Below are 23241 nucleotides of genomic sequence, written 5' to 3'. Positions count from 1 at the left end.
TATCCTCTTCAAAATAATCACAATGAGATTTGCAAAAGTATTTAAAATGAGTGTTATTTTGCAAAGGAACCATAACACTTGTTTTTCATCAACCACTCCAACATTCTGAATGTACAATTTTTAACGGACAAAAGTTCAGTGCTGCAAGGTCCTTAATTATTAAGAGTGAGGTTGCATATCGGAGAAAGAAAGGCTAAGACTAATGGTGACCTATTTTGTAGAACTGGTGTGTTAAGGTTAGGAAGAGGTGAGGGTCTTTGGAATCTGTCAGTTTAGTGGTGTTGAGACCAACTGCTGGTTCCTTGGTCAGGAAGATGAATCGGTCTTTAGAGAGAATAAGTGCGGTTGTGATGATGATAAATTTTGAGTCTACTCTTGACGCAGCAGGAAGGAAACACATGACCTGTTTGTAGACCTTTCAGTCTCATCTACATATGTGTTGTTACTTCATTGGCAACTTAATGTCACACTGCGCCTTTAAATGTAAATTGTATTGTATTTGACTTTTTATATAGTGAGCTCTTTTTACCTTGCTTTTATATAACTATTGCATTGCTGAGTGGACTGGTTTATTATTGTCCTACACCTACCATTGTACTCTTGACCCTGTGACGAATGCATATGACAAATTAAAATTGAAACTTGAAACCCCTGCAGAAGAGAACTGTTCATTCCCAGCAGCGTCCAGACACAGACGCAGGTAAAGTTGATGCATGTTGACCCTGTGATACGCTAAGGGGAAATTGAAGGCACCCAATCAGAGAGCAGATGAGGAGGTACAGACCAGTAAATGGGACTGGGAGCAAATGGAATATCTTGATCGTCATACAATGATACACTCAAGACAGGATTGATTATTGATTACAACAGGAGAGTTAATATTTTTGCTATTTCTTTATCCATATCCCTGGTGGGAGGAAATATGGAAACTGGTCAGTGAAACAGTCCATTAAAATAAATTATTCAACACATAAATAACTGGCGGCCCCAGATGAAGGAAATAGCCACCTCTGGTGTTTAGAGTGCCACCTTAAGTACACCTTTCCTCAGAGGTGAATTATAATAAATTGATTTGTCATTTTGCAACACAGTTTTTTCAATTAATAATTCTATGCTATGTACCTGCGCATTAAGTCTATACATTTTCTTATATTAAAGCCCTTGGGTGGGAAAAAGGATGCAGCATCTCCTTTGAAGCAATTCCTGTTAACAACAGAGGGAGTGACGAGGAACAACCTGATATTCCCAAGTGGACTCACAGAGTTCTTTGAAATACATCAAAGACCAACTGTCTGATTTTAGAAGAAAACGGAACTGAAATGAAGAATATACTGGCAGATTAAGAATTAGGAAAGTACCTGTGGGGAGAAGCAATATAATAAATGTTTCAGTTTAGAGTCTGGTTAGAAGGTGCAATGGTTTTAACTCCACTTGACACTGGAATACGTTTACAGCTCCTGCCATGAATCACAGGACAGTGGAGATCCCATATTATGGGATTATGCTAAAATATGTCTAGCATCACTTTGATGGAGCTGTCTTGTCATCCATCTTTACACAGTTTATGAGTTTTTCTAATTATTAGTTTCATGCATTCTCACTGTTATTACAGTGTCTAGATCGCTACCTGGTGGCTGGCTGCAGCATAGGTCATGAGCCCCACCTCCTCTAAGTTAGTTGATGGACAAAACTATAAAGTCAAAGTACACGTTTTAAAGAAAGAGTTTTCTCAAAGGTGGACTTTTTCATGTGTTAACGTAGTTTTACTTTCCTGTATTGGTACTTTAATCTGAATAAATGCGCAAGATGGCAGAATTCGTACTTGGGATATTTTGACTTAATTGCTGGATAGTGGGAGGAGGTGGAGACGTTTTCAATGAGTCTATGGCCATATGTCCCTAACAAGGGTGTCAAGTGGAAAAGGTAATAAAAATCAAACATCCACTATTCATAGGAAAATTGCCTAATGCATCAGTCAATATACCATAAACAATAAGACACAAGTACGAACTAAAAAAAATGCACCTTTACCTTTTTTTCAAGTTTATTTAATGTGTATCAAGTCTAGACTAAATACATTTTTATCACAGGGGAATACTGTGAACCAAATCTCTGACAGCATGCACCAGACTGATGCATAAAACAGTCACCCAAAATGTTGTCCCTTGGATGGCCTGCTCGGCTTCTCACAGCGATGTCAAAGTAGGTCCAACTACCTCAGGCTACAACCACACGGTTTGAGTTGGTAGAAAAATGCCCAGTGTCATTTCCTGTGCCCAAAGCAAAAATCTACATATATAATAGAGTGAGGTCTCATGCTTTCCTGGAGTGCTGCGCAACATTCACGTTTTCATTTCCACCAGCAATAATATGAGGGAGATTTCAATGTGAGCCCCATCTCTGTGGCTGATGGTGTGTTTTAACAAGGCAGATCTTTCATAAACGCACACATGCACTGTGTGAGCACTCGCATATTTCTCAAATGCTCGTTTCTTTCTCTGATCGGTGACACTATCCCTCAGGGATGTGTGTGTGAATGCGTGTGTGTGTAATTCACTATGGTATAGTGAACTGCCTTTGTCTCGATTTCCTTGCTCATTATTGGAGCGGGTTCAAAGAGATGGGTACTCATTTGCATAGGTAGCCCCGGGGCTGGAACCCCTGTGTGTAGCAGCCAGGTGATTCATGCCACCTCCTACCATCTAATTTTGAAGAGGATTAGATTAAAACCAATCAGTCAGCCCCGATCACACTGACCCACAGGAAAATGAGTCTGGTGACTGCCGTCGGACCATCCAACATGTTTATTGCTCCTGCAAATAGCCGTCGTGCAGCCATCATGGCAACAATTAAGGGACTGGAGATATATGAAATCTGAGACTGTTCACACAGCGAGGAGCAGGCCAGTGTGAGCATTAAGATTACAATTAAATTATATTGTGTGGATAAAGTGTGTGATCGATCTGTTATCATGTCCAACAAAGGAAAGCAGAACAAAAAAAGGACATTTCATACAACTCTATTAGTGACTTGGGAGCTGTTTGATTTGAATGGGCTTTGGCACTGATTTTAGTTGAAACTATACTGTAAAGCTACTTTACTCAAATATCCAGCACAGTGTCCTACGATAAAACATTAATCTATCACTCTGCAGCCAATCATTCATGAAAGTGGCCCATGCAGCTCACCCAGGCCTCCTGCAGCTGTACTCTGATGGCCCCACTGGAGAGCTCACTTCCCTGCAATCCCTTGAGAACCATATGAAAGCATGAAGCAAAATTATGCAAGGCTAATGTCCTCTTTAGAGAAAATATTGTATAATATTTATAAACTCTTCACTTTCTACACACACCACTGGAGAGTGCCGATGTAGACACATAGATGTGCATGTTAATGTAGCTTTAATGGACTCACATGGGTAATCATATTAATATGTCAGAGACATAGTGTTATGTCAGCAAAGTGGAGACATTTTAAGGCTACATATCTCTGATGTTTTCTGCTCGTCTGAGGCAGTCTGACCATCTAAGAGCAACACTAGGTATTCAAGTTTTCCTTATTTTCATTTCAACCTTTAGCTGCAGTTTGAAGCAAGAGCAAAAAATGTCAATGTCTATATGTTCTGGTCCAGAAACTTCTGTCGGCTTCCAATAACTGAATGAAAAAAATCATTGCAGGTTATTGGTTTGAATCCCAGTTTGCCTGGGGTCTTTCTGTGTGGAGTTTGCATATTCTCCCTGTGTAAGTGCGGGTTTCCTCCAGGTACCAGGACATGCAGATTGAGAAGGTTAACTGTAGACTCCAAATTGTCCATAGGTGTGTATGTGAGAAAATGGTAGTTTGTCTCTGTGTGTTGGCTGTGTCCAGGTGAGCCCCTCCTTTCACCCAATGTAAGCTGGGATTAACACTGCAAAGAAAAAGTGGCATAATGGTTGAATAGATGTAAAGCTCTTAAAGTTTTTGTGTGAACTATACTCTCAAGCACACACAGAACAAAAGTTGCAGGATTCACTATTTGATCATGTATATTTAACTTTCCTTTCTCTCTTCCTTTGTCTTTTCTGTCACAGGACAGGAAGCTGTGTGCCTTCCCAGTTATTGAGATCTGTGGGTCAGATGTCATCAACTACATGGTTCCACTCTCCCGCCAGACAGACTTCTTTGTTCCAGAGATGAAGGAGGAGGTCAAAACAGATGTGAAAGAAGAGGACTCCGACGAGGACAGAGGAACTGACATAACAGGTAATGTTTTATTCAATCCAACCCAACACTTTTGTTAGTGTTGAGCCCATAAAGAAGAAAAAAATACAACTCCGGTGAAGAACGATGATGATAAAAGAAATATACATTTTTCACTGAACACTGAAGCTTAAAAAGAACCGATTTACGATATGTCAGTTGTTTTTTTGTGTTATTTCATTTAGTTATCTAATTGTGATAGAGACAGTTTTCTGCTTTGCTGAAACTTCAGCTTGTGGCAGGTTTTATTTAGTCAGCCGCCGCAGTGACTCCCCTCCTGCCCCTGATCACTGAGGACATACGATATACGAGACTCTGTAATGGTTCTGTCACTGCAAGTATGTGTCTTCAAGCGCAATGCCCTCTTGCTGCAATTACTCTTTGCTGCACCTATAGGTTGAGGCCCCTGGCAATATTGACTTTGTCATTGGACAAATCACCAGCGAAAGTAAATGGCTCTGGTTGATGGGACAGAGTGGGTGCAGGTGGGTTGATTTACATCAGATGCTGTCTTCCTCGCGCTTAGATCACATGGCATCTCTTGTAAACCCAGCTTGGATGTGGAGGACGTATCAGGAAGGGGATCTGACTCTGAGCTGTACATGTTAACAGCTTTTGGCATGTTTAGATTGCAGTCACCATCCAAGCAGAGTGGTGCCACCTATGACAGGTAGAGGTTATTCTCCAGAGAGACGCAGCACGATTGTCTGATGTAGAGCCTCTGGCTTTCTGCTGAACTGAGAGTCAAGGCTATTTGCAACTTTAAATTAGATTGTCAGCATCAGCAGACCGAGACAAAGTTTAGATTATTGCTCGCCTTTCTAACAAATGAGGAAGTAAGTAACAAAGAAGTTAAGTGCTGGAAAACAGTTAGTAATTCAGATTAAATTAAGCTGATGGTACATGTTTTATAATTACAAGAAGTGTAAATTACACTTAAATACTCTCTCTCTCTCTCTCTCTCTCTCTCTCTCTCTCTCAAATCCTTTGTTGATTTCATTGTTTTCTTTAAAAAACCATCACTGCCCTCCCAGGAAATCAAATAACAACATAATTTCTGACTAGATAACTTCTAAAAATATCCATAGGTTGAAGTTCAAGAAAATATGTCCCTTAAACCTTGTGTTATCAGTGGTTTGATGTTGAGATGAGATTGGTACAACACACATCCCTGTGTCTGTGGAGCCACAGTAGAGAGACAGAGCTAATTAGCTGAGCTTATCATTAAGACTGGAAGCAGGGTAAAGCAGCTGGTCTGGTCGTCTCCAATGTTCAAAGACACATCCACCAGTAACTATGCTTAATAATTATAATGGTATATCTCTTTTATTAATTATTTACACCGAAATAATACAAATGTAAAGGTGTAGTTTTACTGTGCGTTCAGACAGAATGCAAAGTGAATTTTAGAGGGTGACTGTTGATGAAGTCAATCTAAAGATGTAATTAAATGCAAATTTGCCTAAAGGTGTTTCAACTTGTGAAAATAATCGATGGGATCGCAAGGTTTGATGAATCTGCTTCATAAATATAAAGACACAAGAGGACAAAGGAGTCAAAAAAAGAGGAGCTGCCACACAAACAGACAAACACAGACTTACACAGACAAGGTTTGTTGCATCCATTGGCAGAACCCTTGTATCTAAGGTGGATCAGTACATCGGGGGGGAAAAAATCGAATAAGTCAAATAAACGTGAAAGATGCAGTGTGAAAATCTGCTTTGCTTTGTGTATGAATACACTTTTAAAAGACTATATTTGTTATAACAGCAGCCTGGCACAGTGGTAACCTGAGGTCTCCACTTTGTTTCAACAACTAGACAGGCACTCTGAGAGGGAATATCCTCACCAAGGCTAATGCCCTATCTCGCCATGTTAAAACAGCGTTTCCATTAATCCTCTAGATTGTGGTGGGTCGCCATAGTTTCATAATGAACCAAAAAAAGATGTATTGTATTTGTATGTAATAACTCTAACTCTCCCACTATCATCTATAGTTTCAGCTGTAGTTGTGAGTTGCATATCCACAAGTGGCATGCAATGCAGTTCTCTCTCTCTCACACGAGAAAGTTGTCTTTTACTATTTAGTCTGTATAACTGTCACTTGGAATCTGTTGTGTGTGTGAGAGCAGCATTCGTTCATGTGCAACCCTGCTACCACCTTAGGTTTAAGGATTTCTGCGACAAACTCTGTCACTCTGCAGAGTAAGTGAGACAAAATTCTCACATTAAAAACATAAATTTTGATCCACACCATAGTTCAATAGCTTACTTTCGTGACTCATGGCGCATCCTTCCACCAAGTTTCATTGTAATCCGTCCAGTAGTTTTGGTGATATCCTGCTAACTTACTGATAAAGTGAAAACCTAACATCCTTGGCAGAGGTAATAAGATAAGTGTTCCTTCTTCTTCTTCTTCTTCTTCTTCTTCTCAAAATTCCTTCTTTACTGCAATATCCAAAATGTTATTATATAGTTGTGTAAATTGAATTTGAGACCATCACAATGAATAAAGTTGTGGTTTTTGTGTCCTCAAATGATACTGAAGAGTGTTTGGTAAACAGGCTTTGGCACAACAAGGCAGACGACTGGCTACAAAAACACTGCACCTAAGTTTTAGGAGCCATTTAAAGTTGTGTATGATTCTGCTTATGCTGCTTTTTAAACACTTTACACCCAGAGTCACTTTATTGTTCACAAGAGCTGAGAAGAAACTTTAGAGGTTGAAACACAAATGACGTTCCAAGAGTAAAATAATTTCTTATTGTCATGTGTTGCTTTCGTCAGAGTTCAGACCTCTGTTTATTCGGCTTTGATACAACTATTTAACTATTCTGACGTATCAAGATCAAAGTTTTGTTCGATGCTTTATGCTGAATAAGATTTAGTTTCAGCTGAAGGAATATAACTAACAGTATGCACAGTTATTATAAAGACAATAAGGCAAATCTCTTTGTGTGCAGTGCTGCTAAGTCATTGCAAGTATATCTGCGTTTTTGAATTATTGCTAATTAGGGCCCGAGCACAGACATCAAAGGTGTCTGGTGAGACCCTATTGAAATTGTAAGGATTATTATTCTTTCTTATTATTATTCAGGCAAATAAATTTGCTTTTTGAGGGCTTTAACATGCTCAACTTCTTACCAAAATTTGCAGAAAGTTAGAAAGTGGGGAAAATTTACGTATTCTGAAGGAATTTTCAATGGGCGTCGCAAAATGGCTCAACGGTGCCCCCCGAGACAGCCCGAGACCCCCGGAAGGTGTTCTCATTGACCGATCTTCAAAAAATCAATACACAGGTGTATCATGACCAGACAAACAAAAAGGTCTTTCGATGCAATTGGAAAAACAAAACAGGAAGCCTGCTATTTTGTATTTAGTGGCCATTTTGGCCATATTCCACATTTTTTCTTTGATACACTTGTACCAGGGTTTTCATCGAATCAACTTCAAATTGAGATGAGTGTCATCACAACAAGATGGAGATAAAAACTGACTGACGGATTTTTTTTTAATCACACGGTGTGACCGTGGCGTGGCGTCAAAGTTTGATTACACGCCATTAAAACACGATGTTCCATGGACCATGAATCCTTTAATTTCAGTCTTCCTAGATCAAAGGAAACTTTATGTCTTGCACAACTATTTATTATCTTTTTTTTAAGGCAAAACGCATGCAACACTTCAAAATGCATGGGCTCGGGCCCGCCCAGTGCTGCTTTGCAGTCCTAAAAATTTTAGAAATTGTATTTTTTTTATTATTATTACTCATAGTTCTGTGGATTAAGGGTTAAAACATCAAAGTGCATCAGATATGACTCAGATGTTTACAGGATGTGATGTCATCCTGTGGGTAAAGAAATTAAGACTTGTGACGAGTTGCAGTTTTTTATTTGTTCAATCTCAAAACAACAAAATAATGACAAGTGTCCCGAGGTCGAAAACACGCCGCTGGACTTTACACCAGCCGAGAAGAAGATAAAATACTTTTCTACAAGTAAGAAGCTGAAAAAGTTAAAACTGTACAACATGAAAAATCTCTCTGATACAAACTCCAGGTGAAAACTGGTCTTTTACATGGATTTCTGTGCTCAGGAACCACTAGCAGGGAGTTGACTCTATAAAGCCAAGAGTGTGTATGGTCTCAAGCCAAGCTCTTTTAATTAGCGATGGATCAATCAGTGGAGCTAAGTTTTTTTCTGACAGTAGAAAACTGTCTGTGGAAATCCCTCCGCGGCAGCGGGAGATTGCCTTCCACTTTTCAAGTAGAGTTTATTTATAAAGCACCTTAAAAAAAACAGTTGACCAAAGTGAGGTACAATAAAGTGCCAGTTAGCAGTCTAGCAGCAGCTGTACCGGCTGCTAATGAGACAGGGAGGACTGGCTAATGCCCAAAATTTCAGGCATCCAGCCATGAGGAAATTAAGGCATTTGAGACAATCTTCAGATCATTAAAAAGAGAGGAAAATTCAGAGTTTAGCCAACAACATTTCACAGCCATGGTAATATGTTTATCAAATTTCAAGGCTGGGTCAAAAATGACGCCAAGATTTTTGGACTCTGGATGGAGGTAAGATGCCAGAGGCCCTAAATTAATCACTGAAACAGGACCACATTGGTGTTGCTATTATTCATCTGAAGACTGTTAAATTATATCCAATATTTCCTTATCCTGGAGACAGTTGTGCAACAAAGTCAGTTGTTAGAATTATCCCCATTGTGATAAGGGAGGTATAGCTGAGTGTCATCTGTGTAACAACAACAGGAGATATTGTGCTTTCGGAAGAGGGGATTGAGTTTCCCAGATTTGATAGAATCTGGAAAACCTAATAATGTATGATCTGTCAGCCGAGATCATCTGTATCAGACTAGAGTTCGCAACTGAATTTAATTAAAATTGTCATGAGAATCATGGCCTTCATCTTAAAAAGAACGCCATCTTGATGTATATATTAAAAATCGATCTGAAATAGTGGTCTATGGCAGACATTTTGAAAAATGGAGAAGTGTGATCAAGTGTGATGATTCTCTATACTCTCTTACATATTTGCCTAACAGCCGTCAACATGAATTGGCTTCACTTTTGGAGAGCTGTAATGTGATCTATCTTGACAATCAGTCTCTGTTTGAAACCTGGAGACAAACTTGATGCACAGATGATCTAAGATCCCTTTTGTCTTGGTCGGAACAGTCCACATTAACAAATAATCCAGTAGCATGAGAGGCCAACACGGAAATTATAATCACCGCAATTAAAATCTTTATGTCACGATTTTGCAACAACTGAAACGCTTCCACCACCACAGCCGAGCGAGGCGGTAAACACTCAAACAAACTGAAAACACCTTTATGATAATCTGGTGATCACAGCAACCACTGCATGTGCTGCGAAAAGCTTGTTAATCCTTTGAGGACACAAACCAGCCTCAGTATAAAGCAGGCCATTTTTATACCATTTATACCAATGATAAATCCTCACTTCATCACTGTAAGCCACAGGGACTGGTTGGAGTCAGCTAAGGTACAGGACAACCCTAAAAAACATGGTCATTTATAAGCAAATTTAATGTTTCTTTTACACAACTGTTCTGTTTCACGCTGTATAATGACACAGCGTTATATAACAAAGCTTAATAAAAGTGAGAGAATAGTAGAAAGTCAGTCATTAGCAGAATTGGCTTTGTTTTAATTAATCGGCTTTGATTCATGCCCTGACATGAGTGACTAAGATGAGACATTGAAGGTTTTACACTTGGCTTATGTAGAAAAGTTGGCACATCAATAAATGTTAAGTACAAAAGTGCTACAGCAACAGTTGAAGCAAGTAAGCCATGCAATCATAAAGCACTTTACTTAAACGTCCACTTAAGGGCTCATTTATGCTCAACGAAACAAACACTGATACCATATTTCTATCACTTTTTGCACCTTATTTTTGATTGATTGAGTTTTGACATGAGCTCCTTTTAATTCACCTAAAATGATTTAATTCATCTTGTTCTACTTGTGCACTCACAATTAGGGCTCCCTTTTAATCTCAAAGTGGATTATTCTTAAAAATTTATATTAAACAGTAACAGATGGTTATATATCTCATTTTCTTTCAAATACATTCACATTTCTTTGGTTCTATGCATTTCCTGTCACACTTTTCTCACCACCCACTCACACTCTGATTCTCCAAACTCTCAGTGCCTCAGCCCTGTCTGTTTAATTACCTTCTTTATAAAAAAATAAAAAAAACTCTTCTGTTTTAAATAGTTTGAAAAGCAAGACCTTGATTCTCTGCTAATAATCCCAATGGGCCCAATTTAGCAGCTAATTTAGGCAAATGTTATCTAAAGGACTTTTAGAGACACAGCTGCCTTCAACCAGGGTACCAATTTCAGGACTGGATTGCAGTTGGAAAGGGTTTAAAAGTTGTCCAGTGTGTTGAGGCTGATCCTTGGGGGTGCTGTCCACCCAATTACCCTAAATAGACCCATTATTTCCTGCTAAAATCCCTGTATTATAAGATAAATCCCTGTGGAAAGCTACTTTTCCTGCAACATACAAAGGAAATATAAATGATAATCTTCATCTATGTACATTTCCACATTCACACTGGACCTCTTTCAATGAAGTCTGTTCCCAGCAGCTCTGTTTGGACCTGTTTGCTAATCAACAGGCCCGAAAATACATCATATAAATAACCTTAATGGACTTTCCATGTATTACATTCAGCGCCGCAAACAGGATTATATCTGCTGGATGTGATAATTAGATTGCTGAGTTGTACTGAGCTTGGAATGAATGAAAAGAAACCCTGACCTTAGTCTTGAGCTCAGAGACTCTGTGTTTATTGTATTTGGGTCCCCGGTGACACATTTAGTGCAAACACACTTTGATGTGTGGATGAGATTTATGGTGAGTGTGAAAGCAGCAGGAAAATGGATTGGACAATAATGTTTCAGTGTCCTGTGGGGTAGTCAAGTCGAGTCAAGTCAGATTTTATTTGTGGAAGACATATTTTTTATCAAGGCCGTTTGTTTTTTAGCAAAATAAGATGTATTATGTCCATGCTAAAAAAATGAAAAGCTTCAGTGTATAACATGAGAACACTCATAACTTGGAATAACTTAGATTTATAGAATGAAAGAGTGTTGGTTTTTTTCGGTCATTTATTTCAACTTGATCACTGCTTGACCTGTTTTTAAATACACTGTTGAAAAACATAAGATATTTTATAGATGTGGCTTTTGACTTAATTTTCTTCACAACTTCTTTTCTTCCTCCTCCTAATTCTCCTCTGTGAGTTCAACTGTGAAAAGCTCTCTGAGAATTCAGCTGCGTAGGTGGGAGGTGTGATGTGCATCTTTTTTTTTACTTTAACTTAAAAATGTACTTTTCTCTGTTCTTCTACTCCAGTGGATTTAAATCTTTCAACCCACCACACAGTGCTTTTGATTTTGTGAACCGTTTGTTTGATTGATGAATAGCTCTGGACAATATGGTTAAGAATGTCAGACACTTGATAAACAGCAAAACATTTAACACATCTGAGGCAGATCAACGATTGTTCTACTCCCAAACTGTGCTACCAGAATGCATTTTTAAATATAACACTGATATATGATGGACTTTTGTTATACTGCTAGTGATGAAAATGATACTGCAGTAATTATTGATATTGTTTTATTGAGCAGCGCTACTGTTGAACATATTTCCACTTTCTTGTAAATGTTTCATACTTTTGGCTTTCCCTGCAATTACTGTTCCTAATCACATGTGTGCAGATTACAACGTTATCTTCTGCACGGCTGAAGCACGAACACCGAAGAATATCAGTAGCCGGGGAAAATGAAAGGCTGCTGGGTCACAGAGAATCACAGATCAAAGGCCAATTAGAATCAGGTTTAGACTGAAAGCATTAGCAAGCTGATGATGTGGGTGCAGGGATCGCCACCAATTAAGCTAATGGACGTTTCTGATGATTTCAGATATGTATTATGTGAACGTTCCCTCCCCTCAAAATATAGTCACGCTGCACCGAGCCACAATACAGGAAATAATTAGGTGCTAGTGATGTGACCAACATGTTGGTCCGTGGTCTGTGACTTAATTTAAAAGATCTTTAATCTTTTCTAATCTGGCTCAGCCGTAGCATACAAGCTTTAATAACCTGGTTCAAGCTGAAGGAAGTGGTGTAGGTCATTATTATAAAGTATTAATTCAAAATTATTCAAAACGATACAGAGAGTTTTAAGTGACTTAGAAGATTTATAGCACCGACATCTTGTTTCTCATCTTTGAATGAGGAAAGAAAGGATGTAACTGATACGCACATATCTGCACCTCCATACATCACCTTTCATGAGCTTTGAGACAAAGCATAATGTAAATGTTACCTAATGTTGTTTGTATATGGCTTAAGGGAGAGCAATGCCGGTCAATGGCTCCACCACTTTGGTTGTATAGACAGTCAAAGGATAGATCCTAATGACCTGTTTGATCCCTGGCTTTTCCTCGAGCCTCACCAGAGTTCTTCACTTTCCTGAGAATTAATCAAATACATACTCGATGGATTGGTACAGAATTTTGTCCAGGACATTCATGCTTCCCAGAGGATGGATCCTCATGATGTCCACATGGGTTGCACGTATAAAGTTATAAGTCAAATATATTTTCATTTGTCATGCAAATCGACCTGTTGATGTCCCGAGAGGATGATCGCTAAAACCATCAGGTCAAAATGTCACAATTCTCTACTTTATACTTTATATCTGACAAAACTAATGATATTCCGATCAGCCCAAGTCAAATGTTAGCACGCTAATTAAGATGATGAATTTAAGATCAGCCAGTTAGCATCCTCACCGTGAGTATGCTGAGGATAGCATTTATCTCAAAGCAGAGCTGGGTATAAGTAGGCTCCAGCCTGGAGCTGCCAGCATGGCTGTAGGCTCCAGTTACCTTTGATTCCTTCACACAGAAAACACTTGGTGATAGATCTCTCCACAGTGTAAAATAAATATCATGTTTCTCCTTGAATTTCTCTTCAGATGTTTCTTGTGGTCTCTGGCTGCTTCACAAGTATCCATAAGTGGAAACACTGCACCTATCTCAGTTTGTCCGCACGTGGCTTGAATTTGATATAGTTTCTCTTCTAGTAAGTCCAAGCCAGTGATCTATGAACATAAAGGGGTTGCATTTACCATTGTATTCAAACTCTGAAATTAATCCAATCCTGATTTCTTTACACTCCCCAACCAACAAATGATCTCATAGAAAACCAAGCTCCAATCATATATTTTTATTTTGCACAAGAATTTGTCATAGAGCTCATTTTACCTGTGTCTTTCTCCTGTTTTGCTCCAGGAGCGGATTCCCACAGTGACGTGAGCTCAGTGAGTGGCGGCGTACCCTGGGACAGCAGAGAGACTTCCTTGGCTGCCTCCACGGCCGCCTCCCTGGCCTCATCCCTGCCTCTGAGGGACGTAATGGATGCAAATGAAGACATTAAGCACAGGGACCACAGCGACAGAGACTCGAACGAGTCTGTGGGCAGCGGCTCGTCCTTTGAAGAGCTCGACATGGATCAGGAGGAGCAGCAGCAGCAGCAGCAGCCGGAGGAGGAGGAGGGAGGAGAGAGGAAGGAGAAGGAAGACGGGGAGGAGAGGGAGCTCCCTGAGAGTGGAGACGGAGCTCCAGAAGCAGTTGAACTGGTGGCTGAAAAGAAGGAGCCCTTGGGGGATGGAGAGCAGTAGGGAGGATGCTGAAGAGATGAGGGCGGAGGCCATGTCACACTGGCAAGCCAGAGAAGTTCCTCAGTTTTTCCTGTGTCTGGTTTATCTGTCATTTAATCTTGTTGGTGGATCTCAAGCTGTTCATGCCATGACCAACACGCCATCTTTCTACGCCTTCTAATTGTCTGTTTGAAGCCTGTATGTTTTGTTCAACTGTAATCAGTTTGTTTTTCTAATCTTATGATCTTGTATTTAAACAGTCAGAATTCAACAGCCGATACCTTGAGTCAAACTAATTTTCTCTGCAGACGGTGTGCAGCAAATGAGGGCCAGCTATTGTTTAATTCTATGTTTAATTTCAATATTCTGACACTTCAATTAAACATCCACATTGAAGTAAATACATTGGATCGTCATGCAGCGTGTGTGACATGGATATTTTCCACAACTGTCAAGGTCATGTGCTGAGGAAGTTCATGTCCGTGTTTGTATGCATTTCCTGACTTCGGTGTTTTGATAAATAGTATTGACTTAGTTGAAAATGTGCAGGAGCTAATGCTGTAGAAATCTTGAAGGACCTATTTCGTTGTGTGATTTTCTTTTCCTTCTATTTTTGTGGAAAGTTTGGAAACTGTCAATCACACGGGGGGAATTCTGCAGTTAAACTTTTAAAGTAAAGTAAGTAAAGTAAAACCAACAAATCCTCCAGAAGACTCTAGGCCCAGGGTTTATATTAAATTAAAAAAGTGTTTTCCCCTTGAATACTGTACAGAACATTTTATTGTCACCCTGAGCTTTGATGATGGTTTTTTTAAGGTAATTTCCCCTTCTGTTGTGGGTTTGTTGAACCACCTCACAGTTCTGTTCGTAGCCAATATTCACTCACTTCCAGAGACTAGCTGTGATATGTTTGTAGACTGAAAACGTTGGTGCTGTGCGACATTAGAAGTAATGTACAGCACACGGCCATGGTTGTGTCTTTCCGTCTGTAATAAAAACTTCAAATCAGATGTGCATCAAGGTTTTTGCTGCAAAAAAAAAATCTTAACTTTTCTACAAAGATGTCTCTTAAACCTTAAAACACAAAGCTACTTCATCGCTCATATAGTCTAAAAAACATACTTATCCATTTTTGTTTGTCTGCCTCCCTACAGAAACAGCAGCATGAAAGAACGTGTGGGTGGCAGTGGGACACGTTGTTGTACTGGAGATATTAATGAGGAAGTAAGCGCCTAATAACTCATTATAGGCTGTCTCTTACATTTGAGCCACTTTCACGGTTCCACGTTGTTATCACTGCCAGTGCCACTGCCTGTTTGGAAGAGGTGCAGACGTGGAATTCAAATGCTTACAAAAAAGAAAATCTATTTTCTTATTGTTTTTTAAGATTTTCTTAAAGGAGCCATTTCCCCTGGTACATGTTAAAACGCTTGGTGGAAGTGTGGGTTCCTTTGGCAAGCACACATACTCCTAAAATATAATTGCAAAATGTTATTGTTTCCAAATGATGTCAACTTAGCACGAGCTGCGTTGATCCGACCAGGTTATGTAAATTGAGCGGTTTGGCATTTTTGTCACAATTTACATAACCTGCTGTTTTTGGAGAAGAGGAAGAACAGGCTTCAACAGATGAATGAATTTTGATGGACACTAGTGTTCTTTAGCCAGCGATCCTTAATGAGCACCATGACCTATAACGTTTCTGTTCCAAATCCGACACCACTGGAGGCCCAGTCGTTTTACTGGTTAATACACCGTCAGTCAGCCAGAGAAGATATCCTTCTCCTGGGCAGGTTGACACAATGGTGAGTATTAGCTTTTCTCAGTAGAATGTGTTTGTGTGAACACCCAGGCGACTTCAGGGAATTAACTGAAAAGTATCTGAGGGGATTAGTTGGTTATAGGATGAGCTGGTTTGTACCAACAAAAAGATTTGCTGGTATCCAGAACATGGCAAAAAGATGTGTGTGTTGAAAAAATGGATAAACAAAGATCACCACACTCTCTCCCACACACACAGGTGAGCTGCTAACCGAACACTAATCATAATGATAAATTATAGCAAAAACAATGACAAAAAACAACACCAGACCATAAGAATATAATTGTATTACTAAAAAAATGCATTCATGGCTTGTTACTACAACATCAGTATCTTCCTCAAAACCAAAACATTTTCTGGCAATTGTGGAGCCTTCCAATGTGCAGAAAAAGAACATGATCCATGATGGCAGTGGGCATCCTGTGAATGGTTGACGAATTAAGGAAACAAACACATATGGGGCACAGGGGATCACTGCATGGGTTAAGGAAATGGAAATGATGTGAATTATTTGAAATGCTCGAGGTTATCTCTGTTTAGGGGAGAATTTGGATCATGTGTTGACGTACTTCTCACTCCAAATGAGGCGATGCATTGAAAGAATGGGAACCATCCTCTAAGAAGTAATAGACTTGTAGATTCTTTGCAAAGGACCATTGACGCTTAGTGGCCTTATTAGGATGTTGGTTATTCCCTCAGTTTGTTCCCTATCTGCATATTGATTTGTCTCTTCGTACATGCAACAGAGAAACGAAGCTCCATCATGTCCATCAACAAGAACCGGCCACAGCACATAGGGGCATAAGAGAAATGACATACTTCCCATTGCGTATAAATCGTCTTGAATATTCCACCCTTGAGGGCCGCTGGTGACATTTTGTTTGGTGATTAGACTTCATGAGATCAGTAGCCACACTACCCACAGAGGTGTCATCAGTCTGCAGGGGGACAGATGCCCTCACCGCATGTCTGTTGCACGTTCACTTTTAATCTTGGCACGCCGACCTTTGTCCAGAGGCGGAAAAAAAACGAGATCAGTCTTGAAGAGACTGCGATGACACACTGGGTCAGCCGCTGACTTAATGAATTGTGAGACCCCCGGGGGTGACATGCAGCTATGAGGGCGCGGGAGATTATTGCCTTCCCATGATGTTAATTATTAATCTCATTACATTGCACGTGGAGAGAGCGATGGGGGCGGTGGTGAGAGAGAGAGAGAGAGAGAGAGAGGGAGAGAGAAGAGGGGGTCGCATCCCTCTCACAGCGCACGTCCCTCTGTGCGCATCACTGTGCCATCTGGGACTGACCTCTCGTCCCCGCGCCCCGTGTCACAACTTGTTCCGCGGCTCCCAAATAAAGCAACCCCCCCCCCCCCCGTCCGCTGCAGATGAGCAGTCTCCACAGGTTCCTTATCTAAACACCCCCCCCCCCCCCAAAACCGCTTCAGCAAACAGGGGGGCGACTCTTCTGATGTCCGCACCCAGCCCCAACAGCCTCCAACCGGACAGCACACGGTCTTCTCCCCTTATATACGCGCTGAATTACACGATGCTCATTCGGTCCAGACGGTGTCTCTTGGACTCCTCTTGCGCGGAGCAGCTGCGCCTCTGTCCAGGTGTCTGAACCTTCCCTGGTCCGTGCGCCTATCCGCAGCCAGCGCTGTAACCAGCTGGTGTGTTTGAGAATACTGTTGCAACAATGAGGATTCAGCGAAACCTCGAGTAACAGGTAGATTTTGAATTGTGTCTAATTCCATTTTTCCTACTTATCATTTCTTATCAATTGGTCGTAAAAAAATGTCTAGTATCTTCAATTGATGCTCTAGAAAGTAAATCGTCCTTATCCACCCGGACATTGAAGAGGGCGTCCCGTTGCATGTTTAGTTTTTTTTTTCACGTTTGTTTGCGTTTTGTGACTTTTTGAAAACCTCCAGCACCACGGACAGCTCCAGGCTCATGGTTCAAACTTCAGGCTTCAGCAACACTCGCCTCCTCCATTCATCCAGCTCCCCGGTGCACCACGCACTCCGCGCTTAAGGCTTAAATAGATACACCACTGACGCTGGTGCGAAGGATGCTGCTGCTGCTGCTGCTGCGCTGGCTTTATACTTTCCCCTCTTCGCACGGCAGCGCTGGAAACCAACGCACCCCGCCGCACAGGTAAGGGATCCTGTGGTGTTGTTGTCTCGGCTGATTTGTGCCTTGAAGTGTCCTGGGTGTGAACTTAGCGAGACGCTTGGAAGAGTCTGTGCAGGGTTGAATCTGTTGAGCAGACCTCACCTTATTTTATTTTTAATTTGTTGACAGAATCTTTGTTTACACCCCAAATCAGTTTGTGCGTAATTGTGCCAAATATGTATTCCTCTTTCACCTATATCGGAATCTGTTTACCACAAAGGGATATGATTTTGCCTGCTTAGTATTTACCACGATATCTCTGGTTATAGTCATGTCTACTTGCAGAAAACTATAGTGAACAGGCGCGGCTGAGCGGGCTACCATCCACATCACCATGTCTACGATCTCCCTCATTTGGGAAATCACTTTGCGCAAGAAGAAAAAAAGTGCGAAGCGCTGCAGAGAAAAGTCGATTAAAATTTCAAAGAGTCGAGAATTAGTTTGTGTGCCACAGGGTGTTGGAGAGGAGATGTGTTACGCACATGCACGGTCCATTTTTGCAAGTGGTTTCTCATTTCATAGAAGGCATTTTCCTTCAGAGTTTCCTTCTCCTACCTCATGAAAATCTCTGATCCCTGCCACTATATCTAAATAGATATATAATAATGTAGAATAACATCACACTGGTGTAAATCAGCGTGAGGACAGTGAGATGGGCTCTTCTGTTTGGCGGACTCTGTGTTATTTTCCCATTATCAGATCATCAGGAGTTCAACATACATTTTTAAACACAGGAGGAATATGAATGAACACCCCAAGGTGCAAAATATGTAGAGCCTGCTTCACCAATACTGGACAAAGTCATTAAGGGAAGCAAAAAATGTTCTGTGGATGCTTCCTCTGGTCCAAGGGGCATCTGTGCTGCATGTTCTGCACATAAAACAATAAAAATCCCTCTAAGTCAGTGGTCGGCAAATTATAGCGTTTCTGTTGATGGAATCCATTCCCTTGTTTAAAAAGGGCTTATTATTGTGAAATATTTGCAAGAGTGGAAGATGCACGGCTTCATACTGTGTTGTACTGGTGTTTATTTGAGTACAAGGGACTTCTTTTCATAAAGGGCAATAACCAAATTTGTGGCCATTCTCAAATCAAAGCCTATATGTAAAAAACCTCCTCTGCAGAACATGTTGTGGAACTGAGATGCTACATATTTTGCATTATAAATATTAATTGATATTAATTTGAATATTTTGCCTTGAATAGAAACATTTGCGCAACTGCACTTCTTTGTGTATATTTATTTCTTGCAAATTCAGCCTTTAACAGAAATTGCAAACAGTTATAAGTATGACGCTCCTAAGTGGGTTTTTTGGAAGATGTCAACCAAATCACGACTGTTTGCTGTCCTGGCTCCTAAATGGTGGAATGAGCTCCCCATTGACACCAGGACAGAGAGTCTACACATCTTCCGCCGCAAACTAAAACAAACCTCTTCCTCTTACCTTGAATAAAAGTTTAAACTAACAATTTAGTAGGACGTAAATGGCCCTTACTTACAACACTTTGTAGTTTGGCTTTCTTGAAGAAATTGTACTTTCTTGATTCTCGTTGTTCTGGGTTTGTTCCCTCATAGTCGAATGCACTCACTGTAAGTCGCTTTGGATAAAAGCTAAATGAAACGTAATGTGATGGTAGATTTCGGCTTAAGTTTGGAATTAAAAAGTGATCTTGGGCTCAATAAGGCTGGAGACCACTGCTCTAAGTGCAACCCCTCCAGTCAACACAGAGATTCACGAGCTCAATACACATATACATTTTATTATCTATAATACATCTGACAATAACTGTTTTATTGATCATCAGTATGGTTGGATTTCTTATATAATAGAATGAAAGCCTCTTCCAGGAACGGATGCAGAATGACGTGTGAGACCAGCATTCACAGCTGAAGATGTTGATTACTGTAAATTATTCAGGTGATGGCCGACTGAAGAAAAAAACACATACTCCACTGCCATCCTCAGAATCCAGTGATAAAACGAATAGCAGCAGGAGGTGAGGCTGTTCCAGCACTGCTCAGTACGGCATGTAGAAATCCTCACCTGATACTTTTAATTTGAGGGTGACACACACACAGTGTTACACAAGGACACAAGGAACACTGTTAATTACAGCGAGTGTGATGCTACGTAGCAGCAATTAAGAGTTTGGGAACAAAGCAGAGATGACTAATTATCTGCAAAGAGGAACTGAAACTGCAAAATCTCCCTCTCAACCGCCTGTAAAAGCTTAAAAGCCTGTCTTTATAGTACAAGCAACTTGTGCTTAATGGTAAAAGTTTTTATAGCTGCTACAGTGATGTAGTAGTATAGTGCGTACACCCCCGACAAGGCCCAACAGTCTCTTTAGATTCAGTCAAGCTGCACCTAATTTCACTCACTCATCACATCCTCAAACCTGCCTGATTTTCTTCATCGATATCCATGAATTATTCCCTTGGAAATCAGGGAAAATGTCCCCAATATCAAAATAAATCTCACAATGAAAACAAATCCTGGATCTGTGGACCAGTAGCTGTTGTGTAATCTTGCTTATAACAAACATACACACGGACAGAAAGGATCACTCCGGGTAGAGCAGCTGGTCCACTAACCAGAAGGTCGGTGGTTTACACATCCATTCTATGTGCCGAAGTGCCCTTTGGCAACCAAATTGCCCCTCGTGGCTGAGCTGGCAGTGTGCGAGCAATGTGCGATGGAGAAAGTGTTGCAAACAATGCACTGTATATATGCGTATGAATGGGTGTAAGGTAAAACTGTAGTTTTAAGTCATTACAACTAGAAAAGCACTCTATGAATACAGACCAGCCCCTGTGCAGTCGTCCTAAGTAACCAATAGGGCCAATAATTGTCTTTCGAGTAAATCATTAAAGTTTACAGAGCATGACTAAACTTAAAGTCAAGAGACATCTGCTTTAGCTCCATCATCACTCAGGCCTCTTACAATATGCTCCGGCTGTATCAGCTGCCAGATACCACAGATTAAATTGCTGTATGATGAATCCCTGCAGTCCCATCCAAAAGGACAGTTTAATAGCTTAGTCTTCCTCACACACACACACACACACACACACACACACACACACACACACACACACACACACACACACACACACACACACACACACACACACACACACACACACACACACACACACACACACACACACACAGGTACATGAGTTGGATGTCACTGTCTTCTATATATAGTCAGATCTATACTGTACCTGATGTCTATACCATCTGTTAAATGAAATATTTAATGTCCTTCTGCACTAATGCAGATGCAGGTATTTATGTGCTGATTTGTATTCTGTAAGCCGACCGGCGCCAGTGTTCAGTATTGTGTGTTTCTTGTATACATGACAAAGGCAGGGAAGATAATAAGTGATTAGAAACTGGTTCCTGGCTTTAATTTCAGGGGCAAAGTCAGAATGATTGGAAAACTGTTTCTCCGTGTAGTTTTCAAGGAGTTGCAGTAGTTCTACTGTGTGGAAACTGGATTTGAGCTCAAATATACACATTCAGGGAGTCTGCAAAGTCAGCCCCCCCCCCCCCCATTCCAATCAACACTGGATTTCTAAACTCTCACTCCACTGAAAGCACACTTCATATTAATTCATGATGTGTGCATGACTCTCAGAGTAGAATTAACTACTGTGTTGACTGCAAGTGGCTCATTCCTGTGTATCATGTGAGAGATGAGTGATAATGAACTGTTGTTGATCCTTTCTTCTTCTTCTTCTTCTTCTTCTTCTTCTTCTTCTTCTTCTTCTTCTTCTTCTTCTTCTTCTTCTTCTTCTTCTTCTTCTTCTTCTTCTTCTTCTTCTTCTTCTTCTTCTTCTTCTTCTTCTTCTTCTTCTTCTTCTTCTTCTTCTTCTTCTTCTTCTTCTTCTTCTTCTTCTTCTCTTCCAGCTCTTGCTAAAATAAGTTATCCAAGCACCATATTTAGGCTAATTTGGAATATTTGGGGTGAAAAGGCAATAAGATTTTATTTTGATAACGTATCAGAGTCGGTAGGGAAGGAAGGTCAGTGAGGCTGAGCTGTATCTCCTGTGAGCTCCTGTTGCAATGAATCCTATGATGCTCTAGATCAAACTGCTGCATCTAATTCTATAATTTATCTCTCATGATCACCTCAGAGATCTTGTGGGGTCAAGGAAAATCACAAGGTTGATGGAATATTTGTATTTGCATGGTTTTATCTTAAATCGAACTCTTGCTTTGTAACAATTATGGCTTAGTATGCTTTATTTAATTGTATTTGATCAATGGAAATCATTCCCTGATCCTTAATTCCTCCTCCGTTTCTCATGACCCTCCAAGGGGTCCCGGCCCATAGTTTGGGTTTATATTGCTCTACAATTAGATTGTGAATGTTTGATACCCAATATTAAATTGTAGATTAAGTTTCCACACATTGACATGGGTCGACTAGAATTTGAAAAGAGTAAAACCAGTTTATAACCTAGAAGCATTGAAACCTCATTTTGTGTATCAGTATTTTTATATGAATTCCTGTCTTGGCAATCATGTTGTAACCCACTAGATTCATCTTGTGACCCCTCGTAGATGTCCTGACCCGATCACTGCAATAAAGCTAGAACCTGAGGCTCCGCATCTTTAATAACATTCTGCTGATTTATGATCAGAGCTGTGGAGTATTTGCACCGTAATTTCCACAGATCAGTTTGACTTGTAGTGCGTAATTGTATGTATCAGACTATTATTGACTATTATTGACAATTTACCTACGTGATTATGATGTTTGACACATAAAGCAGAACCATCCATTCTGGAAAGGAAGTGAAATAATGAAAAACTTTCATTCCTGGTTTACAATCTGGTTGATTTGAATTTGAAGGAAAACAATCCTGATTGCACTGCAATATTTAGTTATGTAAATGACGTTATGAACACAATTTGAACTCTTTTTTCTTTGCATTAAAAAGTAGAATGGTACTAGAGCGTTTTCTTCCACTCAGGCCAAACAATCCCCTTAAAGCTTCACTAAAGTTCATACACATAAATGTCAGTTTCCTAAATGTGTCAGATTTTCCCCTCTAGATCTATGAAGTCTTTCCAGAGAAATCACAAAAAAAAAAAAAAAAAATCTGGATCTGAATAAAAATTTCATGGATTCTTACCTGACCCACAACACATCCTTACCTCAAGTATTGTGAAGAAAACTGCTTACAAACCAATCAATAAACAAACAACCAGACAGGGCTGGAGGTAACGCGTTCAACTTAAATACCCTCATTAATATCAGTCAT

The 23241-nt window shown here is 40.2% G+C and overlaps 1 protein-coding gene across 1 annotated transcript in view; it reads left to right on the top strand.

The window, feature by feature from the left end:
* tex264a (testis expressed 264, ER-phagy receptor a) overlaps positions 1 to 14972 on the top strand; it is a 66756-nt gene extending 51784 nt beyond the window's left edge. The window contains exons 3-4 of the mRNA XM_061069139.1: positions 4071 to 4242; positions 13597 to 14972. Coding sequence (XP_060925122.1) covers positions 4071 to 4242; positions 13597 to 13985 — 561 coding nt within the window. The 3' untranslated portion in view covers positions 13986 to 14972. The remainder of the gene's footprint in view (positions 1 to 4070; positions 4243 to 13596) is intronic.
* The last annotated feature ends 8269 nt before the right edge of the window (positions 14973 to 23241 follow it).

The sequence above is a fragment of the Limanda limanda genome, chromosome 4 (assembly GCF_963576545.1).
Source record: "Limanda limanda chromosome 4, fLimLim1.1, whole genome shotgun sequence".
NCBI classification, from domain to species: domain Eukaryota; kingdom Metazoa; phylum Chordata; class Actinopteri; order Pleuronectiformes; family Pleuronectidae; genus Limanda; species Limanda limanda.
The sequence above is the reverse complement of the archived record's forward strand: the minus strand, read 5'-3'. Positions and strand labels throughout refer to the sequence as shown.